The 25,651-nt window shown below is 38.4% G+C and overlaps 3 protein-coding genes across 4 annotated transcripts; all 3 read right to left on the minus strand.

The window, feature by feature from the left end:
* Nucleotides 1-1,339: 1,339 nt before the first annotated feature.
* Nucleotides 1,340-2,901, minus strand: LOC132987838 (diamine acetyltransferase 1-like). 2 transcript variants are annotated; one of them, XM_061054786.1, is made up of 6 exons: nt 2,667-2,901; nt 2,445-2,496; nt 2,264-2,344; nt 2,055-2,156; nt 1,888-1,928; nt 1,340-1,785 (listed from the first exon to the last, which is right to left on the minus strand). In XM_061054786.1, the coding sequence occupies exons 1-6, from the start codon at nt 2,730-2,732 to the stop codon at nt 1,618-1,620; spliced, it is 510 nt and encodes a 169-aa protein (XP_060910769.1). In that variant the 5' UTR covers nt 2,733-2,901; the 3' UTR covers nt 1,340-1,617. The 2 variants fall into 2 exon arrangements, with proteins under 2 accessions (XP_060910769.1, XP_060910768.1); XM_061054785.1 differs by having other exon boundaries at nt 2,264-2,362.
* Nucleotides 2,902-5,212: 2,311 nt separating this feature from the next.
* Nucleotides 5,213-9,276, minus strand: prdx4 (peroxiredoxin 4). Its single transcript, XM_061054790.1, has 7 exons — nt 8,898-9,276; nt 7,536-7,653; nt 7,297-7,413; nt 6,601-6,723; nt 6,237-6,367; nt 6,071-6,105; nt 5,213-5,356 (listed from the first exon to the last, which is right to left on the minus strand). The coding sequence occupies exons 1-7, from the start codon at nt 9,259-9,261 to the stop codon at nt 5,306-5,308; spliced, it is 939 nt and encodes a 312-aa protein (XP_060910773.1). The 5' UTR covers nt 9,262-9,276; the 3' UTR covers nt 5,213-5,305.
* A 6,029-nt stretch (nt 9,277-15,305) lies between these two features.
* On the minus strand, nt 15,306-25,205 carry pdha1a (pyruvate dehydrogenase E1 subunit alpha 1a). The gene is made up of 11 exons (XM_061054791.1): nt 25,051-25,205; nt 22,410-22,478; nt 22,141-22,314; nt 21,753-21,879; nt 21,530-21,621; nt 20,623-20,715; nt 20,222-20,377; nt 19,412-19,483; nt 19,258-19,325; nt 18,577-18,685; nt 15,306-17,326 (listed from the first exon to the last, which is right to left on the minus strand). Exons 1-11 carry the CDS (start codon nt 25,096-25,098, stop codon nt 17,162-17,164), a joined length of 1,173 nt encoding a protein of 390 aa, XP_060910774.1. The 5' UTR covers nt 25,099-25,205; the 3' UTR covers nt 15,306-17,161.
* Nucleotides 25,206-25,651: the final 446 nt, after the last annotated feature.

The following is a 25,651-nucleotide window of genomic DNA, read 5'->3' on the forward strand; positions in this document are numbered from 1 at the left end:
CAATTTACCATAATTTTGGAAAAAGTTGGAAGAATAAGGTTAACAAAAAAACAACAACAACAGGCAAATCCCTTATTTCCCACCAGCTGTAGTTGTGGTACAGTTTGGACCTAGTGTCTCCAAACATTTTAATGCCCTCATACTTTTGACTTAATATGTTAATATTTATCAGGTTGTTAAAATTCAATATTTTTATTCAGGCTACAAATAATTTATAAATTTTACACACATTACAGGACGCCTGTTTGCTAAATAGTTTCAGTTAGAAATTTCTACAGTAAATGCCATGATAAAGGTAGTATGGTAGCTTTATTACAGTGGCCTTTACAGCCAATTTACCATAATTTTGGAAAAAGTTGGAAGAATAAGGTAAACAAAAAAACAACAACAACAGGCAAATCCTGGTTGTATATATTCACATTCTTAGTTTTGACATTTTTAGTACTTATTTACTTTGTATTTAATATTATATTATGTTTAGATTTGCTAACATTGTGTTTTTTACTCATATTGTGTGTTGGATAACGCCACAATTTTCCAGTTTGGGATCAATAAAGTAATTCTATTCTATTCTATTCTTTTCTATATCCCTTATTTCCCACCAGCTGTAGTTGTGGTACAGTTTGGACCTAGTGTCTCCAAATATTTTCATTCTGAATTTTAATGCCCTCATACTTTTGACTTTTAATATTTATCAGGTTGTTAAAATTCAATATTTTTATTCAGGCTACAAATAATTTATCAATTTTACACACATTACAGGACGCCCGTTTGCTAAATAGTTTCAGTTAAAATGCTATTTACATACTAATTGGCTGTATCAGTTATTATGATCATATACAAAAGCCACACTCTCAGAGATCATGCTTTGTATGATATTTTAAGTTATATCTTCTATTACATGTTTCATTTAATAAAAGCATCATTTTCTTTTTCTTTTTTTTAAGATTTATTTTTGGATATTGCCTTTATTTAGATAGGACTGCATGGGGATAGAGTAGGGAATCGGGAGAGAGAGTAAGAACATGTAAGAAAGGGAGCCACAGATCATATTTGAACCTGGGCCGCCTGCTTGGAATAAGCCTCAATACATGTGGGATGACCTAACCGCATCGGTCATCAGCGCCCCTGAAGCCCCATTTTCAATACACCACTTTTGAGTTATTTTCATGTTTGGTCTTACTTCTTTTCAAAGCCCAAATGAAAACTTGCCACTGGCACATACAGACTAATACTAAAATCAATAATTAATTCCTTCTAAGTCCTCCATTAGTTCTTGTTTAAAGAGTGGTATTATTATAATGGCAGATTTCAAGATCAAAAACAGGTCAAAATAAAATCCAATACATCAAATCAGGTTTATTTTTTTATTAGACTTTTTTCATTTTTTTTAAAGATGTTCAACCACATGAGGTAAAAATGATTCAGATGAAAAACAAAACAGCAGTAGTTATATTGTTATTCCTTTACTTTGTGTTTATCTTAATTAGCAAAAGTCTTTCTTAACATCAAATGAACTAAAAGAAGAAACCATTCTTTATTAGGGTTGATTATCCAATCAGTGGCAAAACAAAACTATCATGTAACTATCACTGACAGTACAACAAGCAGGAAACTCTATTTGGAGGTCATTTTCAGTAAATCCTCTTTTTCAATCTCATAGAGACGCCAGCCCTCCTCGGAGGAAAGATCTGCTGCTCCTCGCCGCTTGTAAAACTCAATGGACTTTGTGTTGTTCTCTGCCACGATGAAGTGCATGCTGCTACAGCGAGTCTTCACTGCAGTCTAGGGAAGGGAAAAACAAACAAAATATTCAATTCAAGGACTCAAGGGGTATTGAAAAATGTTCAAGTGAACTTTAGAGAAAGATTAATGGAAAAAACGTACCTCACTCAAGACTTTCAGGATTTTGGAACCAATGCCAAGACCTTGTCAAAGATCAAATGATCAAAAACAGTTGGTTTATGAGAAGTTTGGGTGAAAATGGACCACAAACCCTTTTTTTCTGTAAGTAATTAATCTTTATTGCCATCATATACCAAGGACAAACTCACCTCGGAACTCCTGCATGACAAAGAAGTCTTCAAGATAGAGCAGCTTTCCAATCCAAGGGTCATATGTGAAGTAGTACATGGCGAAGGCAATCACAGTGTTACCTGGAAGAAAACGCCACCAGTTAAAGGTCAGAGTTAGAGGGTAAACCGATTTACAGAAATGCCGCCCTTAAACGTAAAAAAAAGTTTTGTGAAAGAGAAAGTTATACCCTCTGAGCTCTGCTCTTTGGGGACTTCAGCAACCAGGCAGTGGTAGAACGGATGATCCCCAAAGCCGTCTTCAAGTAAATCTACAAGTGGGACATCGACTTTATAAGAATGTATGCATTATGATAACTTGTTTCTTTATAACCAGGTAAATATGTATGAAATGTAAAGTATGTTAAGCACCTTTTTCTGTCAACAGCACCTTCTCCTCCATCTCTTCAAATTTAGCAAGTTCCTTCAAGACAAAACAAAAGATACAAGAAAGCCAATGAATCATGATACCAATATAGACAGTTCAGCACAACAACAGCAACAACAAAAAGTTCACCAATGGTAAATTATTTTTTTGTACAAGTAACCAAAACTTCCTAGTTGTTATTTTTTTTTTTTTAACCCTTGGCCTACCTTTATGAGTCGCAGGATATCCGGCACATCGTTGGGTTCGGCTTTCCGTAATATAAAATTGGCCATTTTCTTTTTTTACCCTTTTTACCTTTGCTTACTAATCCTCTGAATGTGAATAAAAGCAAAATGTGTTTCGTCATTCGCTCCTCAGGAGTTCATCCCCCGACTATGAACGTAGAAAACCAGTAAAAAAAGACTTTGCATCGGACGTCTCGTACAGAATGGTGCAGCAGCCTCAGGAGCTTCCCTTTTATGTGTCTCTGGAGGAGGCTTGCATATTCAAAGTTCCATAAATGGTCACACGGCTCTTTGCATCCTGTTTCTTCCTCTCGCTCTCTCTCTCTCTCCTGGTCACACCTTATCTTTGTGTGGATCACTGTACCTCATTTGAATGTTGTTGAAAAGATAAACATTAACCAGACCTGGAAAATAACTCCAGTGGACACAATGTTTTTCAGAGGTTAGTAAAGATTAACCAGCATGTGAACTCATGAGTGTTTTTTTTATCACTGATGTTTTTCTGATATTTTCTTGACTATATTTTGATTTCCTCTATGTTTGAAACATGCTATTTTGAAAGCTGCTTTGCTCTTAACATCTACACAGCTACTAACATTAGTTGTAATTGAAGAGGTCACACTTGCGTCTGCTTTGCTCAAATGCAGAAACAATCAAACCCCCGTTTGCGTCGCTTAAATCAGACAAATACAACTTTTATCAACCTTTAAATGACCTCAGAAGTAGTTATTGGTTTGTAAGTTAGTAGTAAGTAAATAAACTTGATCTGTATACCACTTTTCACAGACAAAGGTAGTGCTTTACATCAACAACGTACAACATGCAGAAATAAAAACTGAAACTAAAGGTTGGCTGATAGACAGACATTATGAAACCCTGAGGTACAATAAGGCAGATCATTCACAGGAAGTAGACTGGGTGAACTTGATTACTCATAGGCCCGTCTAAACATAGACGTAGTTACTTGGTCGTACCTCAATTAAAAGTGAACAAGTAATATGAGATGGAGTGAGCAGGTGATAGATCAACTCCTGTAAGTCTGTGATGTGACGACATGTTTTGGTGTAAATGATTAAAGGCTTTTTTCTGACAGCTTTTTGAGAGTTGGTCAAATGGCCTTGCACAGAGCTAGAAGTAAATACACAAACTGTGTTCCCTCTGGTGACAGTCATGAACACACTGTTGCTTAACTGTTTGTGTGTTAAATGACAGCGTGTCTTTAAGGAACTCTAAATAGAGGTAGTTTCTAGTTTCACTCACTAAACAGGCTTGATGCAGATCGGTTTTGCTGACATTCCTCGGAGCAAATTTTGGACAAACAAAACACAAACCTGACTCGTGACTTTCATGACATTCTGGGTGTACATCTGCTGTGTTTGCAGGGCCAAATAAGGAAATTGTTTTTTTAAAGTGTGGCAATTGAGTTCATTTACTTCAACTTTATAACAATACTACTATTTTTCAAGCAATTATTGTACCTTTAACTTGTGAATCTGTAGTTAACAACCAGCTTAGTGATAATTCTTTATAGTAACTTTTTCTGAATGATGAAGAATCAAGTAATCCTGCTTTGGTAGAAAAAAAATGATCTTCTTTTTTGGGTAAATAAACAACTTGGCCAACACTTTGGTCATGTTTACACTTGGTGTTAACATGTGTCCTGAGTCAGCTTATCACAACCTAGCAAGCTTTTTCTTGGGTTGATTTTTTCATAGGCTAATGATTGAGGTTTTGTTTTCATTTGTAGAGCGGCCAAGTGAGATCCAACCACAAGGGGTCAGTGAAGATGCATTCAAATACACACGTTAATACTCGTTGTATTAGTTCTCAGAGGACAGGGGGAGATATGATGATTTAAAGGACCATGGTGGACAACTGTGTTGACTTTAAATTATGTAAAGAAATCAAAACTGGCACCTTAAACATCTACAGTAATACAAAACAACATACAGTAAAAATCAGTTTGTACAGCTCACATACATAAGTGCAGAATTGTAACATAAAGTGACCTTAGTAAGTTTATTGGCAGTCATTCATGAACCATGCTGATTTCTTTATACCTCCTATAACATTTGTGTATCTTTGCACTAAGTCAGTTAAAAAATGCACATCTTTTCCCCCCTAGAATAACTCCTACTTATTTGTCATAAGGATAGTGTTATCATGTGTCACCTCAGCAACCCTTTTGTTCTTGTTCCTTTGACAATTAGGAAGAAACGGGAATTCCATGTTACCAATTTGTGATGTTTATGTTTATTTAACTTTGTTACCCAGAATTTACACCTTCTTCTCAGACCACTTATTTTGTTATTCGAGTAAACACTCAGGAAAGTTGTCCTACCTGACTGTTCCATTCAAACATGCTTCATAGCAGACACCATAACAGGTACAGAAACTATAAAGATGATTTTTTTATTTGACTTTTTTTTTCATCTGTTCTTGCTAGACAGCATCTGGCTGCGACGGGGTGATTTCACACCACTAACAGCTGCTCCCTCCTCGTGTGACGCAGGCAATCAGATAAATGTAATGGATCAAACAGACAGCTTTTTTGGAAAACACTTTTTATTTGTACTTTCATTTTATTTGGATTTCACAGGCTTGGAAGACGGAAACACACTTCAGTTCAATTTATCAAAATACTTCAGCTTGCCTGAAGGGTCGGGAATGATCTGTGGAAAGGACGCAGTTTAATTAGAACACATTGAGTGTGATAAGTAGAAACAAAATGTGACACGAAATGATACCACAATATTCTACAAACTAAGCCAATGAACATCCATGCTCATAGAAATAGTCCTGTAGGACACCTATCACCGTTACACAATGAATAATATGACCTTTATTTAAGAGCAAGATTCTTTTCCACAAAACAGACTTAAGCCCCTTTCCCACATGCACAAAACTCTGAAAAATGTGTCTGAAATGTTCAGGGTGAGCTGCATTGGTGAAACTTAGTAGCTGAGTTTTTCACCCTGACTTCATCGGGACTTTTTCTCGTCGGCCTTGAAGTAAAACGTGAGCAAGAAATCCGACTGAGCGGATGTGTGACACAGTCAGTGTTATTCAGGAAAACTCACAAGTGACAGGAAGGGGGGGGGGGTGATAACTTTAATATCCACGCCCCCCCCCATGCGACAGGTACGATGTTAATGCTGTTAGTGAGGCTGTTTCACTCATTTTCAACACATTGTTTGACACCATGAAGACATCCAATTACATTCTGCACTGATATAAAAAACTGTCATCATAGTGTCAGACTCTGTTGCTTCGTGCACCATCAGGGCAGGCTGTCTGGGTGAAAGGGGCTTAAGACAGCTTGTGGTATAGAAACAGTTTTTTGTACTACCACTACTACTAACAGTACTAATAATAATATCACTCACTGTGTCGCTGCCTGGCTTCCATCCTGCTGGACACACTGTAAGATAAATGACAGAATTTTAAAAGCCATTATTCCATTATAGCCATAAAAAAAAGAATTGATTTACATCGGTACTTTGAATCAACCTGTGCATTAAATATCAATGTGTCTTAATGGGCTTTGTGTACCTTCTCCGTGTTTGTCGGTGTACTGGAAGGCCTGCACCAGCCGCAGAGTCTCATCCACAGATCGTCCCACTGGAAGATCGTTCATGGTGATCTGTCTCAGGATGCCTTTGTCGTCAATGATGAAGAGACCCCTGAGAGAGACAGGTGTTAGTTATTTACTGTTGAGTCATGGATGCCACTTACACAGTTATGAAGCACATTGATATTAAATGATTGAAACATCACATGCTATCAGACTACACGTCTTCATACCTGCTCCTGTAACATTTCGTTCACTACAGTGTTGGATAACCAGACACGTGTCTCTTTGTTCTTTGTCTATAAACCCTTGAGAGTGGCCATAAATATAGAAGTGAGACAGTACCTCAGCGTGTGACCCTGGTCCTCCAGGTAGACTCCATAGTCTTTAGAAATCTGGTGAGTAAGGTCAGACAACAGAGGGACTTTCATTGGTCCAAGTCCGCCCTCTTTCCTGGGTGTGTTTATCCTGTTCATGACAAGAAATGTTGTAAACATAAAAAGAACAAAACAAGATCACAAAATTAAAAAAAAAAGCCAATGAGGGGGCAGGAGCTCAGTCTTCAGGGACTTGGGTTGGGAACCAGAGCGTTGCCGGTTCAAATCCCGGCGCGGACCAAGTCTGGAAATTTGGTCTAGTAGCTGGAGAGGAGTCAATTCACTACCTGAGCGCGGACGGTAAGCCCTTGAGCAAGTCACCAAACCCCCCATCCCCTGCTCATGAGCACTCGCTGTGGGCAGCCCCTCACTCTGACATCTCTCCATTAGTGCATGTCCATAGGATCCTGTTTGTGCATGTGTGTGTGTATTTTCAGCCTATATGTATGCAGCATGTTCATAATTTATAAATACATTTTCCCTCACATGATTAATAAAGTATATTTTCTTCTTTGTAAAACAACAGCTCCCTAACATCATCACCCCTTGAATCTTTGTGATCACTATTAAGATTTCTGTAAATCTCATATCCTGTGTGTTCTTGGACGTCTGTTATGAGTAGGTGGTGCTTTTGTGGTTAGTGTGATGGGTACAGTATTCTTACCAGGCCAGGTGGGTGAACTGGGAGTCCACAGAGCAGGCGACCACCTCTGTGTTAATGGCTTTAAACTCGTGCACACGGTCGCTGAATGCAATGATCTCAGTGGGACAAACAAATGTGCTAAAAAAAATGACAGAAAAAAAAAAAAAAAACACAGTTTAGAAAACGACAGTCTGATGTGCAGCACTCCCAGCTTTGCAAATCAAATGATGGTGTAGTAGCGTGTCTCGGATGTTACGCACAAGTCCAGCGGGTAGAAGAAAAAGACCAGATATTTGCCTTTGTAGTCCGACAGCTTCGCCTCTTTGAATTCCCCGTTGATGACGGCTGTTCCCTCCCAGTGCGGTGCAGGCTTTGAAACTGAAGGTGGAAAAACAGACATTTCTTACATCGATGACATGCACGAGACTGAGTGTCATAAGTGTATTTCAGCAAAATTACTCAAGCAAAAGATTCTGTAATCTTTCGGCTTTATGACAAAGAGAGGATGTTTTACAAAGATTCAGGACTATGAATTTAAATTGAGGGCTAAAACGTTGCTTTGTGTTTTTATTGTAAATAACTGGAAAATAATATTCTCATAACATTTGATTTCACACTTTACATCAATGCAAATGTTTATATTATTTAAATGCCAAATTTGCATTAGTACTTTACATCCCTCATCTCAAATCATCTCTTTAATGAAATGACCAACGAGGTATCCCGCCAACAGCCGACCGATGTTCTCAGGTGCCGGTCATCAACCATGGCTTACTGAAAAGAACTTTTATTGAGTGACCTTTCATCGGTAGCTTCCTGAGGTTCGCCCAGCATCATCACATGCTCATCTCTTTAATTACTCAGTTCTACACTCCTATTGACTACTTTGTGTGAACTCTGCATTTTCTGTGGCTGTGTGTGTGTGTGTGTGTGTGTGTGTGTGTGTGTGTGTGTGTGTGTGTGTGTGTTTGTCTATGGAGATAATAACAAGGCCCTGTGTTACTCACAATGTGATAAATAATTCTGCGTTCTTTCTGGTGCAGTTTATTGACATCTCACATTATTAAATGCAAACGCAAACAAAAGGGAAGCCAAAATCTGCAGGAGCACAACATAAACTTTATATTAATATAAACACTTGCAAACTGTGGATTGGGGGGGGGGGGGGGGGGGGGGAGTCTCTAAAAACATCCATCAGTAAAGCAACACAGTGGAAACACAGTTAACGAGACTGTAATATTTAGATTAGCCTTCATTTCTCCAACCCTCTGTAGTGTCATGACCTGGGACTACACTGTCATGTGTGAAAGGGGCGGAGGGATACTAACTATGGATCTAATAGAGTGACGTGTCCTACAAACATCATCTGATTTAAAGTTGAATGACCTCTTAAGCTATAAACTGTGGACCATAGTAGTCCTCACATATCAACAGTAGCTGCACACACACACACACACACACACACAGCGAGACTGTTTTTTCTTCAGTCCTGGATCACAGTGCATTCCCTGCAGCAGCTGCTATGTTTGGTGCTAAAAAGCAAATCACAGGGCACTTGATTTTAAACATGCAAAAGCTAGTTTGGCGCCCCCCGGGGTGAAATCACAGGATACAAAACTCACTTTTGGCTTTGCTGAGGTGCAGGGAATGGTCAGACACAGGCACACGGAAAGCCTCCCCGGGATAGACGTGTCCTCCCGCGTAGTTGTGACACTGGGAGTTTTTCGCTTCCTCTGCAGATGTGACTGTGCTGGAGAGGGAGAGGAGAAGGAGGACAGCGGCACACGGCGAACACAAAAAAAGCTCCTTCTTCATGATTGTATGGTGGGACAGAAAGTTCATGAGGCTGTGAAGCGGAGAGAGGACGAAGCCACACAGACTGGCAGTGCGTTTCAGGTTGTTGGCAGGATTTTTGAAGAGCCCTTCTTCCTTCTCCTCCTCTTCTTCGTCATGCAGCTGGCGTCCTATTTGTTGCATTACTGCCATCTCCCGGAGGTAATTAGCTCAGTCCTCTAACACATATTCCCCCTAATTTAAAACCAATAATTCCCTTAAATATAATATTCTAATAATAATAATAATAATAAATAATAATAAATAATAACTTTATTTATATAGCACCTTTTAAAAACACAGGTTTACAAAGTGCTTTGACAAACAAGAACAAAGCAAACTAAACCAAACACAGAAGAACATAAACAACAGCAAGAACATAACAAATGCAAAATACTAAAAATAATTAAATACAATTCAACAGAAAAGAACCCGATACCCAACAGACATATATAACCCGACCATCACAAGAACCATGATAAGAACCCAACAACACAAGAACCCAACAACAAGAGCTGAGACCAAGAGGAACCAAAGATTTAAAAAGATGTAAGAAACTAAAAGAGCTGAAAAAAATAGAAACAAGTGGTTAAAGGATTAAAAAAAAACAACCCAAAACTATAATATTAATAAAAATAAAAAGTAAATATAAATATGAAACATAAATAGACAAAGTAAGTAAGATAATAAATTACCAAGATAATAAATATTCAAGTAAAGAAACCTAATGTACATAAATAACTATAATTCAACATACCCTTTCTATCAGTTGTGCACGTGAAGGCAGGAAAAAACTATGTACGGAAAATGTGTTATTATTCATCACCAGTGTTTAAGTTCCCAATCCACATCCTCCCCTGATTCATAACAATATTTATCTTCAGCATCTTTACACTCTTCATGTGCACTACAGTCTCATTTATACATGTGTTGTTCTTCTTGTGTTTTGTTTATTGGAGCATTTTAATATATATATCTGTGCCTGTACATCACAGTGTTTAGTTTTTTTGTGCTCAAGTGTTTGAGCCACCCTTGTCTAACTTGTCCTTGTTTTAAGTGTAGTGTGTCAATTTCTTCGTCTTCACATTGAGCGTAATGTAAAACCAGAATCAAGTTCCTCGTATGTGTCCACATGCTTGGCCAACAAAGCTGATTCTGATTTTTTTTCCTCAGATCCTTGTCTCCCCATCAGGACATGGTGCAGTGTTTTCTACTGACTTACATCAAATATAAACGAAAGAACTGTTTCTTTAGATAACTTAAGACTCTGTTCATTGATTGCATTGAAGTGTTAACCTGCAGTATTCATTAATTGGACCAATCAGTTATATATGTAGTTTCACAGCCCTACATGTATCTGTTATTCTTAATCAAAAAATGTCCTTACTCTTTAACAGCAGGTTCACATCTTCAGGGTTTTTAAAAGTTACAATACATAATACATTTGTACTGAAGTATTTATGTTCACTCTGCTGTTGTTTTTGTTTTTTTTAACTTTATATGATTTTATCCATTTCCCAGCAGGTCAGTTTTTACCTTCAAAACAAGATGCCAGAATATCTTTTTCAGTATGATTTTAACTTCTACAGAAATACCATTGATGAACTGCATTTGTTTAAAGTTAAATAGATTCTCTCTGCTAGATTTTAATTCTATGTTTGGCACATATCTGCAGCAGCATTTGAACTTTTATGCTTTTATATGACTTTCTTCTTCATAAAAAAATTGCAAGCCACATTTGCCTACCTCTGTCAAGCATGTCATGCATTGTACAGCGTGCTAAGCTGTAGATTTAACAATATGTTGGATATCTATTATAGTAAGGGTCAAACTCAGCTGAGTAATATAGTTTTCATACATTGAAGCATGCAGCCCAAAGCACTTCATAAAGAAAACAGACGGGGACATCACAATTTAAATTGACACCGAAAGAGAAAAATAGAGAAAACTAAAACAAGGCAGAAGATGTGGAATAATTTTCAAGACAGAATAAAATGTGTAAATAAAAAATAATACAGTAAAGGGTCCAATGGTGATAATACTCATGGACTCAGGAGACGTAACCTTTTCAGCTGGCACCACACCAGTAAGGGAGTTTACTCTCCGTGTTTGAGGCTACTACACAAAAGGAAACATTGCAGAGCTCCTCCCTTCTTCATTTCTTGGCCTTCTTTAGGAGCTTGTTCACGTAATAGTGTTCTTTGTCAGGGATAGTCTTTTTCCACAGGCGTTGGAAGTCCTGGTGGAGGGCCAGTTTATGTAGGATGGTTTGTCCATGTTTCCTGTGAAAGATTCATTTTGATCATTCAGAGGAATGCTCAGTAATTTATACTTTTAAAAATCGACATTACCAAAAAAAAAAGAGCAACAAATCACAACAAACCACAAGTATGTACACAGTTGTACAGTAAGTTTACAGAACCTGATGACCAACCTCACTTCTGGTGCCGCATCCACAGCGATCTGCGAGGCAGCCGTGAGGAAGCTCTCAGTGAGTGTCTTTTCTGTCTGTGAGGATGCAGGCAGCTCCCATGCTGTCAGCCGGCTGGTGCAGGTGTCGAGCCGTGCTGCATCGGCACGGCAACACAAAAGGTGGCTAACGAGGGAAAAGAACAAACCAATCAAATGTGATCCAATTCGACATTTTTTTGACCCATATTTAATGCTCCTGCTGATAAAATGTATACAATTTCTTCTTCACCACTTACCTGAGCCCTTTGTTCAACAGGGCGTTAAGGACCCTTGCATGGTTACAGTTTTCCACCATGGCTCTCAGTGCAAGATCGACCTGCTCATGAATAAAGACGCTGGGGGTTTTGTGCCAGTTTGAGCAGCGGGGCTTGGCCTGTAGCCTCGACCTCCGGGTCCATGGCCTTCTGGAGGTGGACATACATCTCGGCTAGAGTGCTTATAGCCTCACAGGCGACAGCGGAGCGAAGGTTTCTCACCTGAACAGTCACAATGAACGTCATGAGTCCAGATACATGTAGGCTGTAGTAGTGATTTACATGAAACACAAAGGGGACAGCGTGTAAAAAACCTCCTCTATGAGAACCAGGCTCACTTCATGGAGTTTGGGTTTGAGGATCTCCATGTGGTGCTGTGCAAGTGCTCGCACTTCTTTCAATCCCTCGATTTTATTCATCCTGCATATTCAAACGGAAAAAGTTACCCAACCACACTGACACTCTCAAACCTATAGTTAAAACAGCTACTTAAAACATGATATAATGATGCTGACTGGATATCAATGACTAATGGAAAAAGGGGTTTAATAAGTTCATGCTTCTTTCTTATCCTTTATAGATGTGTATATGTAATGATAAAATTGCTAGTGCTATTCAGATGAAGAAATCCCCAAGTTGGTACATCTGATGCTCTCTGCTTTCCGTGTCTTACCAGTCGTCAGACGAGAACAGCTGGAAGCAGAGGTTCGGGCTCGCTGCAGGCATAGGTAAAGGCGGCATCACAACCTTGGTATCCTTTGTCGTCTGTGGGCTGCAGCCAAATCTATTTTCTTTTTTCGTTCCTTCATTTAAAACAACTTAGCCTAACTGAGATATTTAAATAAACGCATTGAACTCGTGGATGAATTTGTTTTATACTCGTATACAATGTTTACTGAAGAACTTCAAAACAGCAAGAAAAGGAGCACACTCAACCGTAACAACATTTCAGGTGCACGACCGCAAGAAGGCTATAATGAAAACAGAAAAGTCTGCACACTAAATGTCCTTTAGAGTATGTTCTACCTGTTCCCTTGATAGTGGGAAGGACCCTCCCAGGTTTTTTTTTTAGTTTAACCTCCTTTTTCTAGTTTGAGGCTTTTTTTGGAGGGCCTGGGGCCAAAGGAGGCGGCACAGGGACCCTCTTGGCAGCGTCAGGAAGTTTAGACCGAGAGATGGACTTTTGCTGAGTTGCCTGCAGGCTGCAGTGATCCTCTGTTTTCTCACCTTCATGAACAGCAAGACTGCAAATGTCAAAATACTGCATATCCTTCTGTATCAACGTTAAATAAACAGAAAAGGATCCTGTGAACAAAATATTTTTCCAATATTATTCCAAGATACATTCACCAATTTGTTTGGAAGGTAGAGCGGAGGGCAGGTAACTCCCTGGTCGAGCGCCACCTGTATTTTCCCGTTGCCCCGTTGGAGGTTTTGGGGCCATGGGCAGCGGCACAGGGACCCTCTTTTCAAGGACCGGGAGCCTCAATTTAGGGACAAATGTTTGCTGGGAGCACTCTAGTTCCACAGGAGCCCTCTTTGGGAGCCAAGATCGAGGGACACAGTTTAGGTGGATGCACTCCAGTTTCTCCTCCCACAGATCAACCTCTGTATGATCCTCAGTCTGGAGGCTTAGGTTACCCTCTGTCTCACCTAGTAAACCACGAAAAAAAAAGATTATCCTCTGTTTCTGCTCATTCAAATCATCATTCTACCAACTGAAACCCCCGTAGCAGTATCCAATAAGCAAAAGGAAATTGATGAATGAAAACTTGTCCATCAACTATTCACTATGTGTATAGAAGAATTTACCTGTAAAGCTATCAATCTTCTCCACAACACAATCAGATCCTTCCAAAAATGAGTTGTTGTCAGTCCGTCCTCTCCCAGAGTATCTACAACTTCTTCTTGGAGAAATTGATGGACGAGGTTTAGGCAGGAACATTTCCTGAACGGGGTAGACCGAGTTTCTCCATACCAAGCTTTACATGCAGTGCTCAGTTTGTCTGACCATTTTGTAAGCTCTACTCTTTCAGCCAGATTAATTTCCAAAAAGTGGAAGTTGTCGGAGAAGCCATCAGGGTTCTCCTGTTGATACTGGCTCCCAGTTTGCTGAGGAAACAACGAAAGTACCAAACGACAACTGAGTAACTTGGAGACATAAACAGATGAAATGTGCACATTGAACTGACCACAGGAACATTTAATTCTATTCTCTATCTGTGTGTGTGTATTTGAATTAACTCTATCTGCAGTAATAATAATAATAATGAGTGTGGGGGAGTCTCTGATGTTTTTAGGGAGAGAGTTCCAGATGGTGGGAGCTACAATGGAGAAGGCCCTGTATCTATTTATGTTTATTATATTTTATCTTCAAATACTGATCAAACTGAAGGACAGGAATGACCCTGGTCCAAGTCCTGGTCCAGTCCACCCTGCTCACACTCACCTGTGTACAGTAATAGGGATAAAGGGGAAAGCTTTCTGGGGCCAAGTCGCAACGAGGAGGGCTCATGGAAGTCAGCGAAAACATGGTCCATCCTAATTTCAAGCAATGACCAAAATATTTACACCTTTGCATTCACCTTACCTCTTAAGGCAACAAATAGGCTACACACATTTAACGTATTGTTGCTTCAGGAAAACGTACCGTTTTAAAATGTAAACCCCCTCTTCCTAAAATAATTCGTTGATAACGTTACCAATGTAAGCCGGCCCAGAGGGAGCTAATGTGAGCCAGGAGGCTAGCGCTAACACTACTCATCGAATGTGCACATGTTGATTTTAATTATATCCTGGGAGGGCCCCATTCACTGGGCATTTCAGGGGCCCAGACATTTCTGTGGGCAGGCCTGCATGTGTAGATTCTGTATTCAGCTCTCTCTCTATGATTTACATGAACTCTCTTTTTTTTAGCTATACATTTAATTCTGCATATTTAGTAATTGAGAAGCTTCCTGATATAGGAATTAAGATTTGTATCACCTGCCAAATATATGTTCACACTGATCAATACAGATATACACATATTTAAATAGTTTTTAGGATAAACATTGAAAGCATATAGTATATGTAAGACAAATTAAAGTCTATTTAAGATCCACTGTATGCTGGGCTTTGAGAGTGAGGAACTCTAGGTCAGTGCTCCATGCTGTTATTAAAAATGTAAGGATTTTTTAGTTTAATTATGTGTCTCCGCTTGAGCCAGACCCATCAAACAAATGTTATCACGTCAGATTTAAATTGACCCTCGACATGGGACCTTCACCAACTAAAACCTATTGGCAGCAATCAGCAACAAAAAGAAAAGGAACATATCAAGGTGTGTTTTGCTGGTAAGGTCCCACATACATGTAAGAGAACAAATACTTCACTGAGAAACAACCGACGATAGCATCGATTACAATAAAGTACAAGGTTTACGTTTTTTATCCTGCGTCTACACATTAAAAAATGAGTCCACAAATAAAGAACTTTACAGTATTTTTATTACAATGACGCACACATCCGACATAAAATGTTTCCATGGAGCGTTTCTATTCTTCACCCGCCAACCTCAATGTAACAGTTCACTACAACAAAAAAAAGTGCACTGCAGCCTTTTCACTTGTACCAAGACAGGAAACGACATTTTAAATTTGAGTCCGTCTTTCTGTCGCATACTTCTCACATTAACAAAGTGCAATCTGAAGTGTTGTTTTAATTACTTTGGATACTTAGAAGCCAGAGTTCTGACGGTAGCTTGCTTCCAGTAGCACATGCTCATCTTTTCACAATGTTCTGAATTATTTGACAAAAAGTAACAGACTGAAATGAAAAATGTTCATGTCCCTGTATTGTAGCAAATAATGTCCCGCTGCTGATGTGTGTAAAGATCACAGATCAGCTTGCACATCAAGCTACGGACGCTCACTTTGCTGCACCGACAACACTTAACCCGATATCCCTCTTAGATTTGGAAACGTGAAGCTGAGCAGATAAATCCATTGACCAAAAGTCAAAATGTTTTAATGCAGCGTTATTTTAGGGTAAAGATGGTTCAGCTTGTGTTTACTTTGACATAGAATATTTAGGATAATTAACATCCTTACACAATTGAAAAAAGAGCTTCTCCAGATGAAGAGATGAGCAGTGAAAGCTTCAAACATGAAACTTTAAAAAAAAAAAGGCACCGAGCACCTGAGTATCTGCAAACTAACTAAATGATTCTAAACTCAGTCTGAACACATCTCTTAAAAAAAAACAGCTGACTTTTAGATGCACAGAATCACCTGCTCAGCTTGGAGTGTGGCACAAACGTAAAACTTCACATTCATCCTCTAAATCTAAAACATCATGAGATCTGCCAGGCACATGTTTGGTTTGGCGAGATAAATTAAACATTTTAAACGGTTCCCTTGGTGTTCATTAACATCCCTTACACACAAACATACCGAAAGAAAAAGATGAGTGTTTACCCTGCTGCCTTTTATGTCGTCTTTGTAACAGGGGGGTTAATAAAATCAAGACAGAAACCAGGTCACTCAAACTTAAGTTCATCATGCACACTTCAGCATAAAGAGTACAAAGACTTTTATTTCATTTTTTTTAATGGAGGACAGTGACAGATGGACGTGGCCACATTTTCATCTTGATCACGCCTCATTAGTGAGCGGAGAAAATCATCAAACAAGAAATGAAGAAATGATGTAACGTATTGAGCTGGGGCCAAATTAACAAGACGGTCTGAAGATAAAACATGACAAGTGCTTCATGTTAAGATAACATGATGTTAAGAATATGTTTACCAATTGTTTGATATTCTCTGCAGACTTTAACATCAATATGAAAATGGATTAAATAACATTAATGCAGATCTATGACAGATACGTGCATTGATTTTTAAAACTAGTGCCATGATTTACATTTCCCTCATTAAAGACTGTTCCTGTGATATTTAGTGCAGAAATGATGTTACAGGACTGTGGAAGCAGTTTTTACAAAGTGGCAGTAAATGGCTCTTCTGAAGGTCGACTTAGAAACCCTGCGTCTTCAATCAAAAGAAAAGGGCTAATGGGAGACAATTATAAGGCCAATTTTAAGTATAAATAGTTTTAATATATTAGTGTCATGTTGTTTGTTTTATTCTCAGAACGTGTTTGTGAATGTGGTCCCTGCTGTTGAAATGTACAGCACCTTATTTCTTTAGTTGATGATTCAAGCTCGGGGTCTGAGGCATTCGTTTGTGATGCATTTTTTGATGTGTGCGTATCTATATATATATATGTACGACGGCCGGGTCTGGACATTTCATTTGAAGAGGGTGAGATTGGTTAATGAAAAATAATTTAGCTAACAGACTTCAGCTTGGTCCACGGGTTCGTGCCGCGCACCTCCAGGGGTGCGTCGTTGTGAAAGATGTGGTTGCAGAGGTCTTCCAGCGGGGGCTCGGGATCTGTGGTGGCAAACAGAGCTGCGTCCTCAATCTCCTTTCTCACCTCCACGTCGATCTCCTACAGAAACAACACACGTAGGACGGATCAGAACTGAGATTTGCTGTGAGACATCATCAAACAGGAGTGCTGCTCGCATAGAACAGAGATAACATTAGGGGGAGAAAGGAATTTAGAAAACTTGGACACATGTTGCATTCAAAAAACACACAGTACAGAACAGATAAAGAGAGGTATTACAAATTAAATTACTGCCTATTTGTTATTCAACTGGAAACTAAGGCCAAATCCCAAATTCCACACTCGCAGGTTCACTTTGAAGTACTTTCCTGGTAGGAGTGTGAGTGCTTAGTGCTCTCACACGGTCAAATTATTAAGTGCCTGCAAGTTCTGATGTAGACTTAGCAACACAAAACCACAGGAGTCTGCATTTTTGCAGAATTTCCTGTCCCATGGGTCATTACCACTTGGTGAAGGATATGATTGTCCAGCCTTGTACTGGATGTAAACAAATAATCGTGCATATTATTGAAGTGATTTTCAAAAAAGTAAAAAGCAGAACCAAAAAAATGCAGAAAAGTGAAGAAAGAATTACCGTGGTGAGTATGTAGGTGTGAATATTATAATCACTTTTGTGGTTATTTTTAGCTACATTTGTAGAGTTATAGAATTGCATTAGTGTCATTTTTGCAGAGCATAAACATTAATGTCTTTCTGACTTTTATACTTTTAATTACTGTCATGAAAGACAAAACATACACTAAGGAAGTGGTGCTTTTATTTCTCGTTATTTAGTGATGAATCTTGATTCCATGACACGTTTGATGCTATGAAAGTCTCAGACTCACACACTGCACACCCGACGTCATTAAAGTGACTGTTTAGGCTTCGGGGTGGAGATTGGGATTTGGCCCAAGAACACCAAACTGCAGACATAAACTTTAAGGAGTCCTTGTGATTCCTGGCTTCTAATCTAGAATATGTCTACTGAGGGCTTTCAGCTGGATGAGAAATCAGCCAAATCCAGCAGTTCTAGCACTCCTCTGTGTTTTAACGATACATTGCAGTCCTGTGTGTGAATCAGCTGCAGGTATGATACTGAGAAATATGGTGGAAAAACAGAGAGAATTCAAAATAAAAAAATTTAATTAATGGAAGTGCTGAAGTTTCAGATAAACTATTCTCTTTGCCTTTCAAGAAAAAACAAAACGCTGTGGATGCTTCAGGAAGGTTTTTTCTCCCCTGCGGATGTTTTCCCATCGCAGAATTTACATTTCTTATTTCTACAAACGAAAAAACATTTTGTTTACCTTGAGCTCCTCCACGCTGGCCATGTTGTTGCTGAGCATGCGGTCTTTCAGCAAGGAGATGGGGTCACTCTTACCGCGGACCTCCTGGATCTCCTCACGTGTGCGGTAGCTGAGAGGGGAGAGATTGGTGCAGGGAGGTTGTAGGGATGCACTAAGGCAATCATTTTGTAGGGCTGACACCATTTCAGAATTTGGAAAAACTTGATTACCAGAATTACATGAATTTAACTAAACACTGTGATTATTCTGATAGTTAATGAAGGGTCCTTATGCAAACCAATCAACAGAAGAAAATGTAAGTACGTTTGCTGTGATAAGTGTTAAGATTACAGTTTTATCAGCACGCTCAGGATTTCCTGCTGTGTTATTAAAGCCAGGCATTTGTCTGCTAGAGCCATAAGTAGTATTACTGTTTGTGTTCAGTCCATCCCTGAGCTGTGGTCAGAGCTTTGAAAAGCCACTACAGCGGGAAGAAGAGTGCATGAACACTGATACTTCTACAGTGGCAAAAGCAAGGGGCAGCAGCACAGTGAGGAGAGCATCAGTAGGTCAGGTTATTGTTAAAAAGAATTACAATAATAAAGAACAAATCAATTATTCAATAAAAGTATCTAAAAGATATTCAGTTAAAGAATTATGAATGATGTTAATACACAAATATCAGGCACTGTGATCGTTTACCTGACGCCAGGGTCGCTCATACTGTGTCCATGATAGCGGTAGGTCTGAAGTTCCATGAGAACGGGACCCTGATGAAAGGTAGAGCAGACTTAATTTAGCCGAGAGAAGGACTATCATGTTTCCTGCTCAAGATCAGTCGGCCCGTTTAACTCACCTTTCCAGATCGGCAGTAATCAGCTGCAAACCTGGTGGCTTCCCGAACACACAGAACATCCATCCCATCAACCTGAGAGCAGAACGGAATTATTTTATTTCAGGAATTCATTTTAAACAAATGCAGAATTATTATTAGTTAAAAGGGAAAGAAACAGCAGTTTAATTTCAATCCATGTGCCTACTGTGGCACTGCTCTGCTGGCAGGGGGCGGGTCTAGTGCTGCCATGGTAACCAATTTGTTTGTTGTTTATTGTCAATTTTGTGTCGACTTCATCCCCTCTCTTCAGAGACTACACTTTCTACACAAACTGAGACTTTTTTTGGTGTGTGCACAAACAAAATAAAAGATCAACAATGTGGCAAAAACAGCTGTGAAAATGATTTGGAGGAAGGAACAGCCATCCCTTCTTTCAGTCCATTTGTGAAGGGTCTGTTGTCAGATTTGCACCTCAAATCATGAGTAAACCAAGTTGCACTGAGCTGTATGTTCCTTTTGCCTGACTGCCAAGGCAAAATTCCTCTCCAGGACAATTAAGTATATCTTACCATCTAAAAACAACCAAATAACCCTCTTAATATATTTTATTACAAGGTTTAAAGAAGAGCGCTTAAGGCTTCTCTTTGTATGTGGTACTGAATCAATGATTGGACTAAAGCGAGATATATATTTAAATACATGATGTTCAATTAGAAGCCCCCTTTGTACCAAAGCATTTTGATGGTATTGTCACAACAGATGTTGTTTTTAAACTGACAAAAAACACGTCACATTTATCAATATGTCTGAAGACATGAGTAAGGGCAGTACCCTGAGACCAGGAATGTAGTCTCCTCTCTTGTAGTAGTCTGTGCTGGCTGCAGATCGCTCCACTGATGTGCCCATGCCGTACCTGTTGTTCTCACAGATGAAGATGGCAGGCAGCTTCCAAAGTGCAGCCATGTTGTAGGTTTCAAAAATCTGACCCTGCGAAACACACAAAGCATTGTCCCAACGTGAAGCAAACTTCATTTTTACATTTCTTGCCTTACAGTCGCGGTATAAAGTAACTGATACACTACTTTAAATTAATATTTTAGAGCGTGTATTTGAGCAGTGGTACCATTTTCACTCCTTATGGCAAACAATGTGTCTCTGTTTTTAAAGTGTTTAGTTTGCAGCCGAGCTTATTTACAAGAAAAAATGTTTTGAGTGATTTGTGTTTGACCTACCTGGTTGGCAGCACCGTCACCATAGAGAGAGACAGACACCTCATTGTTGCCCATATACTGACAGGCCAGAGCCACACCAGCACCGAGGGGAACCTGAGGAGAGCATCATCACAACCTCAATGTATAAAGTCCTAATTTAAAACAAAATACAGACATCCCACCTCCGTCACAGTAAAATGTAACGATACAGCAATACAAGTAAAGCCACGTAAAACAACAACAGTCACAACAATTATTTTGTTTTCAAGTGATAGCGTTATACACAACAACCTGGTTAATGAGATGTAATTCAGCCAAGTTTTACAGCTAATAACTTTGAATATCATCTTGTATGCGAGTCTCCTGGATGCAGCAATATGAAACCAGCTGCCCGATCTGGCAATAAATAACATTTAATACTTTCTAAATGTATTAATTATTAATCACTGATGGAACATTGTCTATTCCTGGGCTGCTTTGAAGGTCAGTCCAACCTGTTTGCTAATCACTGTGGAATGTTATTTGCCTCTCTGTTCGTTCCTGCTTTCTATTTTGTTAGGCACGAACACATAATGTACAGGTCAAAAGTCTGAGTTATGCCTTGAGTTCAGGGATTGAAAATGACATTAGCAATACAGACATTCGAAAGTAAAGAATTTCTGGAAGCTCTCTATTTTCTTCTGACATCTTCCTTTGTTCTTTATTTCCACAACAGCACACCGGCAGCATACAGGTAGGACATGTTTACATGAAACCCACAATATCTGAATACAGATTATTATGTTGTTTTTGAATCAGTCTTTCTTAAACAGCCAAACAAAATGACTGAATCATACGTTTATAGAGAAATGTGATAAAACGACACGGGACATGTGGTAAATTAACCAAAACGGTTTCAACAGCCTGCGAATCGACTCTGGTGACTTACCTGAGCTCCGACAATTCCGTTTCCTCCATAGAAGTTTTTACAGTACATGTGCATAGAGCCTCCTTTACCCTTTGCAATACCGCCTCTTCTGCCTGTAAATTAAAAAACAAACTATGCATAAATGGATAGAAAACTGAAGTGAGAGAATGACAGAATAATGAATGAATATCCAAAGCAAATGTTATCGGGAACATGTCACAATGTCTCAGTGATGCCGACTCACCGGTGAGCTCAGCCATGATCTCCTTCACGGTCCCTCCTCTGGTGTAGGTGTAGCCGTGGGCACGGTACGCGGTGATCAGGTGGTCTGACAAAGTAATGGCTGCTTCAATACCGACCGCACAGGCTTCCTACGAGGACACACAACAGTTGACTTGATCAATCGTGTGTGGAGACGTGCCTTAACGGACTACAAGTGTACCATGTGAAACACAGGATAGAGTTAAGGAGTTTGCGTTGCTCATATTTTAAAGAGATCTTTCCTATATTAGGAGTATTATAGACTTTTATGCTGCTTAATGTTTTTCTCAGAGCACAGAAATCATTGTAACACTGAGGTGAATTCTTCTGACTTTTAAGTACAGTTTGCGGAAAGTAATAGTGCACCTTACCTGGCCGTCATATAAGTGGCAGAATCCTCTGATGATTTTCTGCTTATACAGCTGATCAGCCTTCAGTTCCATACGCCTCATGGTCTGCATGGTGCGGTAATACTGCAGACCCTCCTCACGGGTCATAACCACCTCAGTGGCCGGGGCCTCATCGAACTTGTGGATGTCACATTTCTAGAGCGAAGAACAAAAACACAGTAACTCAGAAACTATCAAGCAAGAACACTGAATATTTTAATGGAAGATAAAAGTCAGCGTGTGAAGCTTACCTTTATTTCAAATGTAGCCTGGGCTGTGAAGTCAGCATACGTGCGTGCTGAAATGACCACTGCGGCACCCTAGCATGGAAGAAAAGTAGATTTAACAAATATTAGACACAAGCCTTCATCACACCAGCCCAGGTTTGAAGTATTACTACATGAGAGCATATACTGTAGATGCTGGGTTACTACGTTAAATCCCGAGCAAGAGAGAAGTGAGGTTGGATACTTGCTGCAAGATATGGAAAAAAAAAAAAAGAAAGAAAAGAGAAATATATGGATGCCTAAACCTAACACCTTCCACAGTTAAGTGAAATAATGTCTTTTTAACCCACAGACCAGAAACTGACACCGCTTCTGAAGGATCACAGTCAAAGGCGCTGATCCAACTCAAATGTTACTTATATGCGTTAAAACACAAAAAGTTTTATTCACAACAGCACACATGCGAATTACAACCATGCCGTAAACAATAATAATAATTTACATCAGACATTCCTCACAAGTTTCTCTCTTTTAAAGTGCAGCTCAACAGACAAACATTAGCTGGACTTTGATGTTGTGATATGGTATACTTCAACTATCACCCTAGTTCATACTGTGCAATATTTATTTTATATTTCTGCAATATTTTACATTTCATACTGTGCAATATTTATTTTATATTTCTGCAATATTTTACATTTCATACTGTGCAATATTTATTTTATATTTCTGCAATATTTTACATTTCATACTGTGCAATATTTATTTTATATTTCTGCAATATTTTACATTTTATACTGTGCAATATTTATTTTATATTTCTGCAATATTTTACATTAAATACTGTGCAATATTTATTTTATATTTCTGCAATATTTTACATTTCATACTGTGCAATATTTATTTTATATTCCTGCAATATCTATTTATATTCTGTTATGCTACTAACTGTAAATAACTCCTACCATACATTGCCCATCTTACCTGAATGAGAGTTCCTTTTTTTTAAATTTTCTTCTTTTGTTGTTTTTAGCTGTGGATGCTTGTATGTGTGTGCACTTTAAGGTGAAGCCAAATAATTTTGTTGTACAATTGTATAATGACAATAAAGACATTATATTCTATTTAATTATTCAACATCTTGTCAGGGGATCTCATGATCTCCAGAGAAGTGTGCTCATAATAAGAGCTGCAAACTAAGGGGAAGATGCCAAAAAGAGTTTTGAAATGCATGTTGCCCAACATTGGTGGCTTTACCTACTTTTGGATACAGTTTGATCCCTGACAGGTCTATTTAGGATAGGATAATACTTTATTGATCCCCAGAGGGGAAATCGGGCGTTGCAGCAGCACAGACAAGAAAGCTCAAAAATACACATTAAACAGAATAGATTAGATAAATAGAAATAAAAAGATAAGATAAGATATACTTTATTCATCCCAGCAGGGGAATTTAGGTGTTCCAGCAGCCAGCATACATACAAACACACAACACAACACATATATACATACATATCCCACCCATACAAAAAAACATGAGCCCACAATACAGTTTGATATATGATATATGCAACTCAGGCTAAAGTTTAAAAGTTTAAATGTCTTCTGTCCTTACTTAAAGGGGAGTCGTTATAAAGTGCAATTGCAATAGGTAAAAAAGTATTTTTAAATCTGTCTGTATAGGGGGTATATACAAGTACAAAATGAATGATGAAGTTAACTATGCAGGGAAATTGTGACAGTATTTGCAGAGAATGACAAGATAAAGTGACAAGTGATTAAAGTGACTTGGTTTGAGAAATAGCAGCAAGTAATGTAAACAGCAGAGAAGAGAGGCAGTGTTGTACCACAGTAATGCAGAGTGCAGTTATATAATATAATATAGTGCAATATAGTGTAATATAATGAAATGTTATATAATATAGACTAATATAATAAAAATAAAAATGTCACTGTATAGGACCTCCTACCTTTTGATTTGATAATCTGAGCAGCTGATTTAGGAAACAATATACTACACAATGTTTGGGATCAATAAATTAACTCTATTCTATTCTACATTTTTGTCATTGATATTTTTATTACTGCTTTTTATTCTGTTTTAATTAGTCATGTGGTCAAATATTTATTTTTTAATGGAGCCTCCCAGCAAAATATTTTCACACATTTGTACCTGCATAACTGGAATGACAATTAATCATACAATGACCATACTAAGTTTTTTATAACTTGGGAATATGCAACAACATTGAAAAAAAGTTTTTAAATGTTTGAATAATTCTTTAAAATTATCTACTTCAATTTAGCAGAAAATGAACCAGAATGGACATCAGGTAAAAATGTTATTATTATTATTATTATTATTATTGTTGTTTATTTTTATTTTTTTTAAGGAAATTAATCATTATTTTTACAGAACTGATGATAAGCAGCCTAGTTTTTGGAACATTATTACATTTACTAGAATTATACCAAGTACGACACTGAAGCTGTCAAAAAGTATTTTTGCAGACTTTAGCTGAGTTAGCAAAAAGCTATCATTGGGCCTCACAAGGTCAGAACAGCGATGTGAGTGTTGTTTTGTGTAAACAAAGGAGGTTTCACACCCACACTGTCACGAAGCGTTTGACTAACGACGTTCATAGTTTCATTTGAGTGTACTTACATTTCTCTGAACGCCAGCTCTCAGCACATTGGAGATATTGGACAGCATCTTTCCACAGCTAGCTCACAACACTCCAGCAAAGCACAGCTCCCGTCCTTCTGTCAGGGTCGGTCCTTCCGGCTCCGCTCTTTTTCTTCTTCTTCTTCTACGGTATGAAAAAACGGCGGAGAGCACGCTGCTGCCAAATCTTCTCCTAGTGTCACGAAGTGTCACAACAAATGCACCAAAATAAATAGTTGTCATAAACATCACTAGTGCATTATGGTCTACTCTTTACAATACTCACTCAAATGATATTTTTGCCTTTTTATTTTCTGTATATTTCTACATATTCTTTATTCTTTTTATTCTACTTCAACTTATGTCAATACTGTCCATTTACAACTCTGTTTTACACATTTACATTTAATCTTCCATATTTAATCTTCCTATTTAAGACTAGTAATGCTTAGTTAAATCCTGGTTGTATATATTCACATTCTTAGTTTTGATATTTTTAGTACTTATTTACTTTGTAGTTAATATTATATTGTGTTTAGATTGCTAACGTTGTGTTTTTTACTCATATTGTGTGTTGGATAACCTGCTGCTGTAACGCCAC

This window comes from Labrus mixtus, chromosome 14, assembly GCF_963584025.1.
Source record: "Labrus mixtus chromosome 14, fLabMix1.1, whole genome shotgun sequence".
NCBI lineage: Eukaryota > Metazoa > Chordata > Actinopteri > Labriformes > Labridae > Labrus > Labrus mixtus.

Excerpts from the sequence above, each read along its gene's own strand:
- LOC132987838 (XM_061054785.1), bottom strand. The coding sequence starts at position 2,732 with ATGGCCAATTTTATATTACGGAAAGCCGAACCCAACGATGTGCCGGAT. Across the intron at positions 2,497-2,666 it reads ATATCCTGCGACTCATAAAG|GAACTTGCTAAATTTGAAGA; the intron begins GTAGGCCAAGGG and ends TTTGTCTTGAAG. Across the intron at positions 1,929-2,054 it reads TGTCATGCAGGAGTTCCGAG|GTCTTGGCATTGGTTCCAAA; the intron begins GTGAGTTTGTCC and ends ATCTTTGACAAG.
- prdx4 (XM_061054790.1), bottom strand. The coding sequence starts at position 9,261 with ATGGCAGTAATGCAACAAATAGGACGCCAGCTGCATGACGAAGAAGAG. Across the intron at positions 7,414-7,535 it reads TTCTTCTACCCGCTGGACTT|CACATTTGTTTGTCCCACTG; the intron begins GTGCGTAACATC and ends CATTTTTTTTAG. Across the intron at positions 5,357-6,070 it reads GGAAGCCAGGCAGCGACACA|ATCATTCCCGACCCTTCAGG; the intron begins GTGAGTGATATT and ends TCCTTTCCACAG.
- pdha1a (XM_061054791.1), bottom strand. The coding sequence starts at position 25,098 with ATGCTGTCCAATATCTCCAATGTGCTGAGAGCTGGCGTTCAGAGAAAT. Across the intron at positions 19,484-20,221 it reads ACTACATTCCTGGTCTCAGG|GTTGATGGGATGGATGTTCT; the intron begins GTACTGCCCTTA and ends TTCTGCTCTCAG. Across the intron at positions 17,327-18,576 it reads CCAGCGTGGAGGAGCTCAAG|GAGATCGACGTGGAGGTGAG; the intron begins GTAAACAAAATG and ends TTGTTTCTGTAG.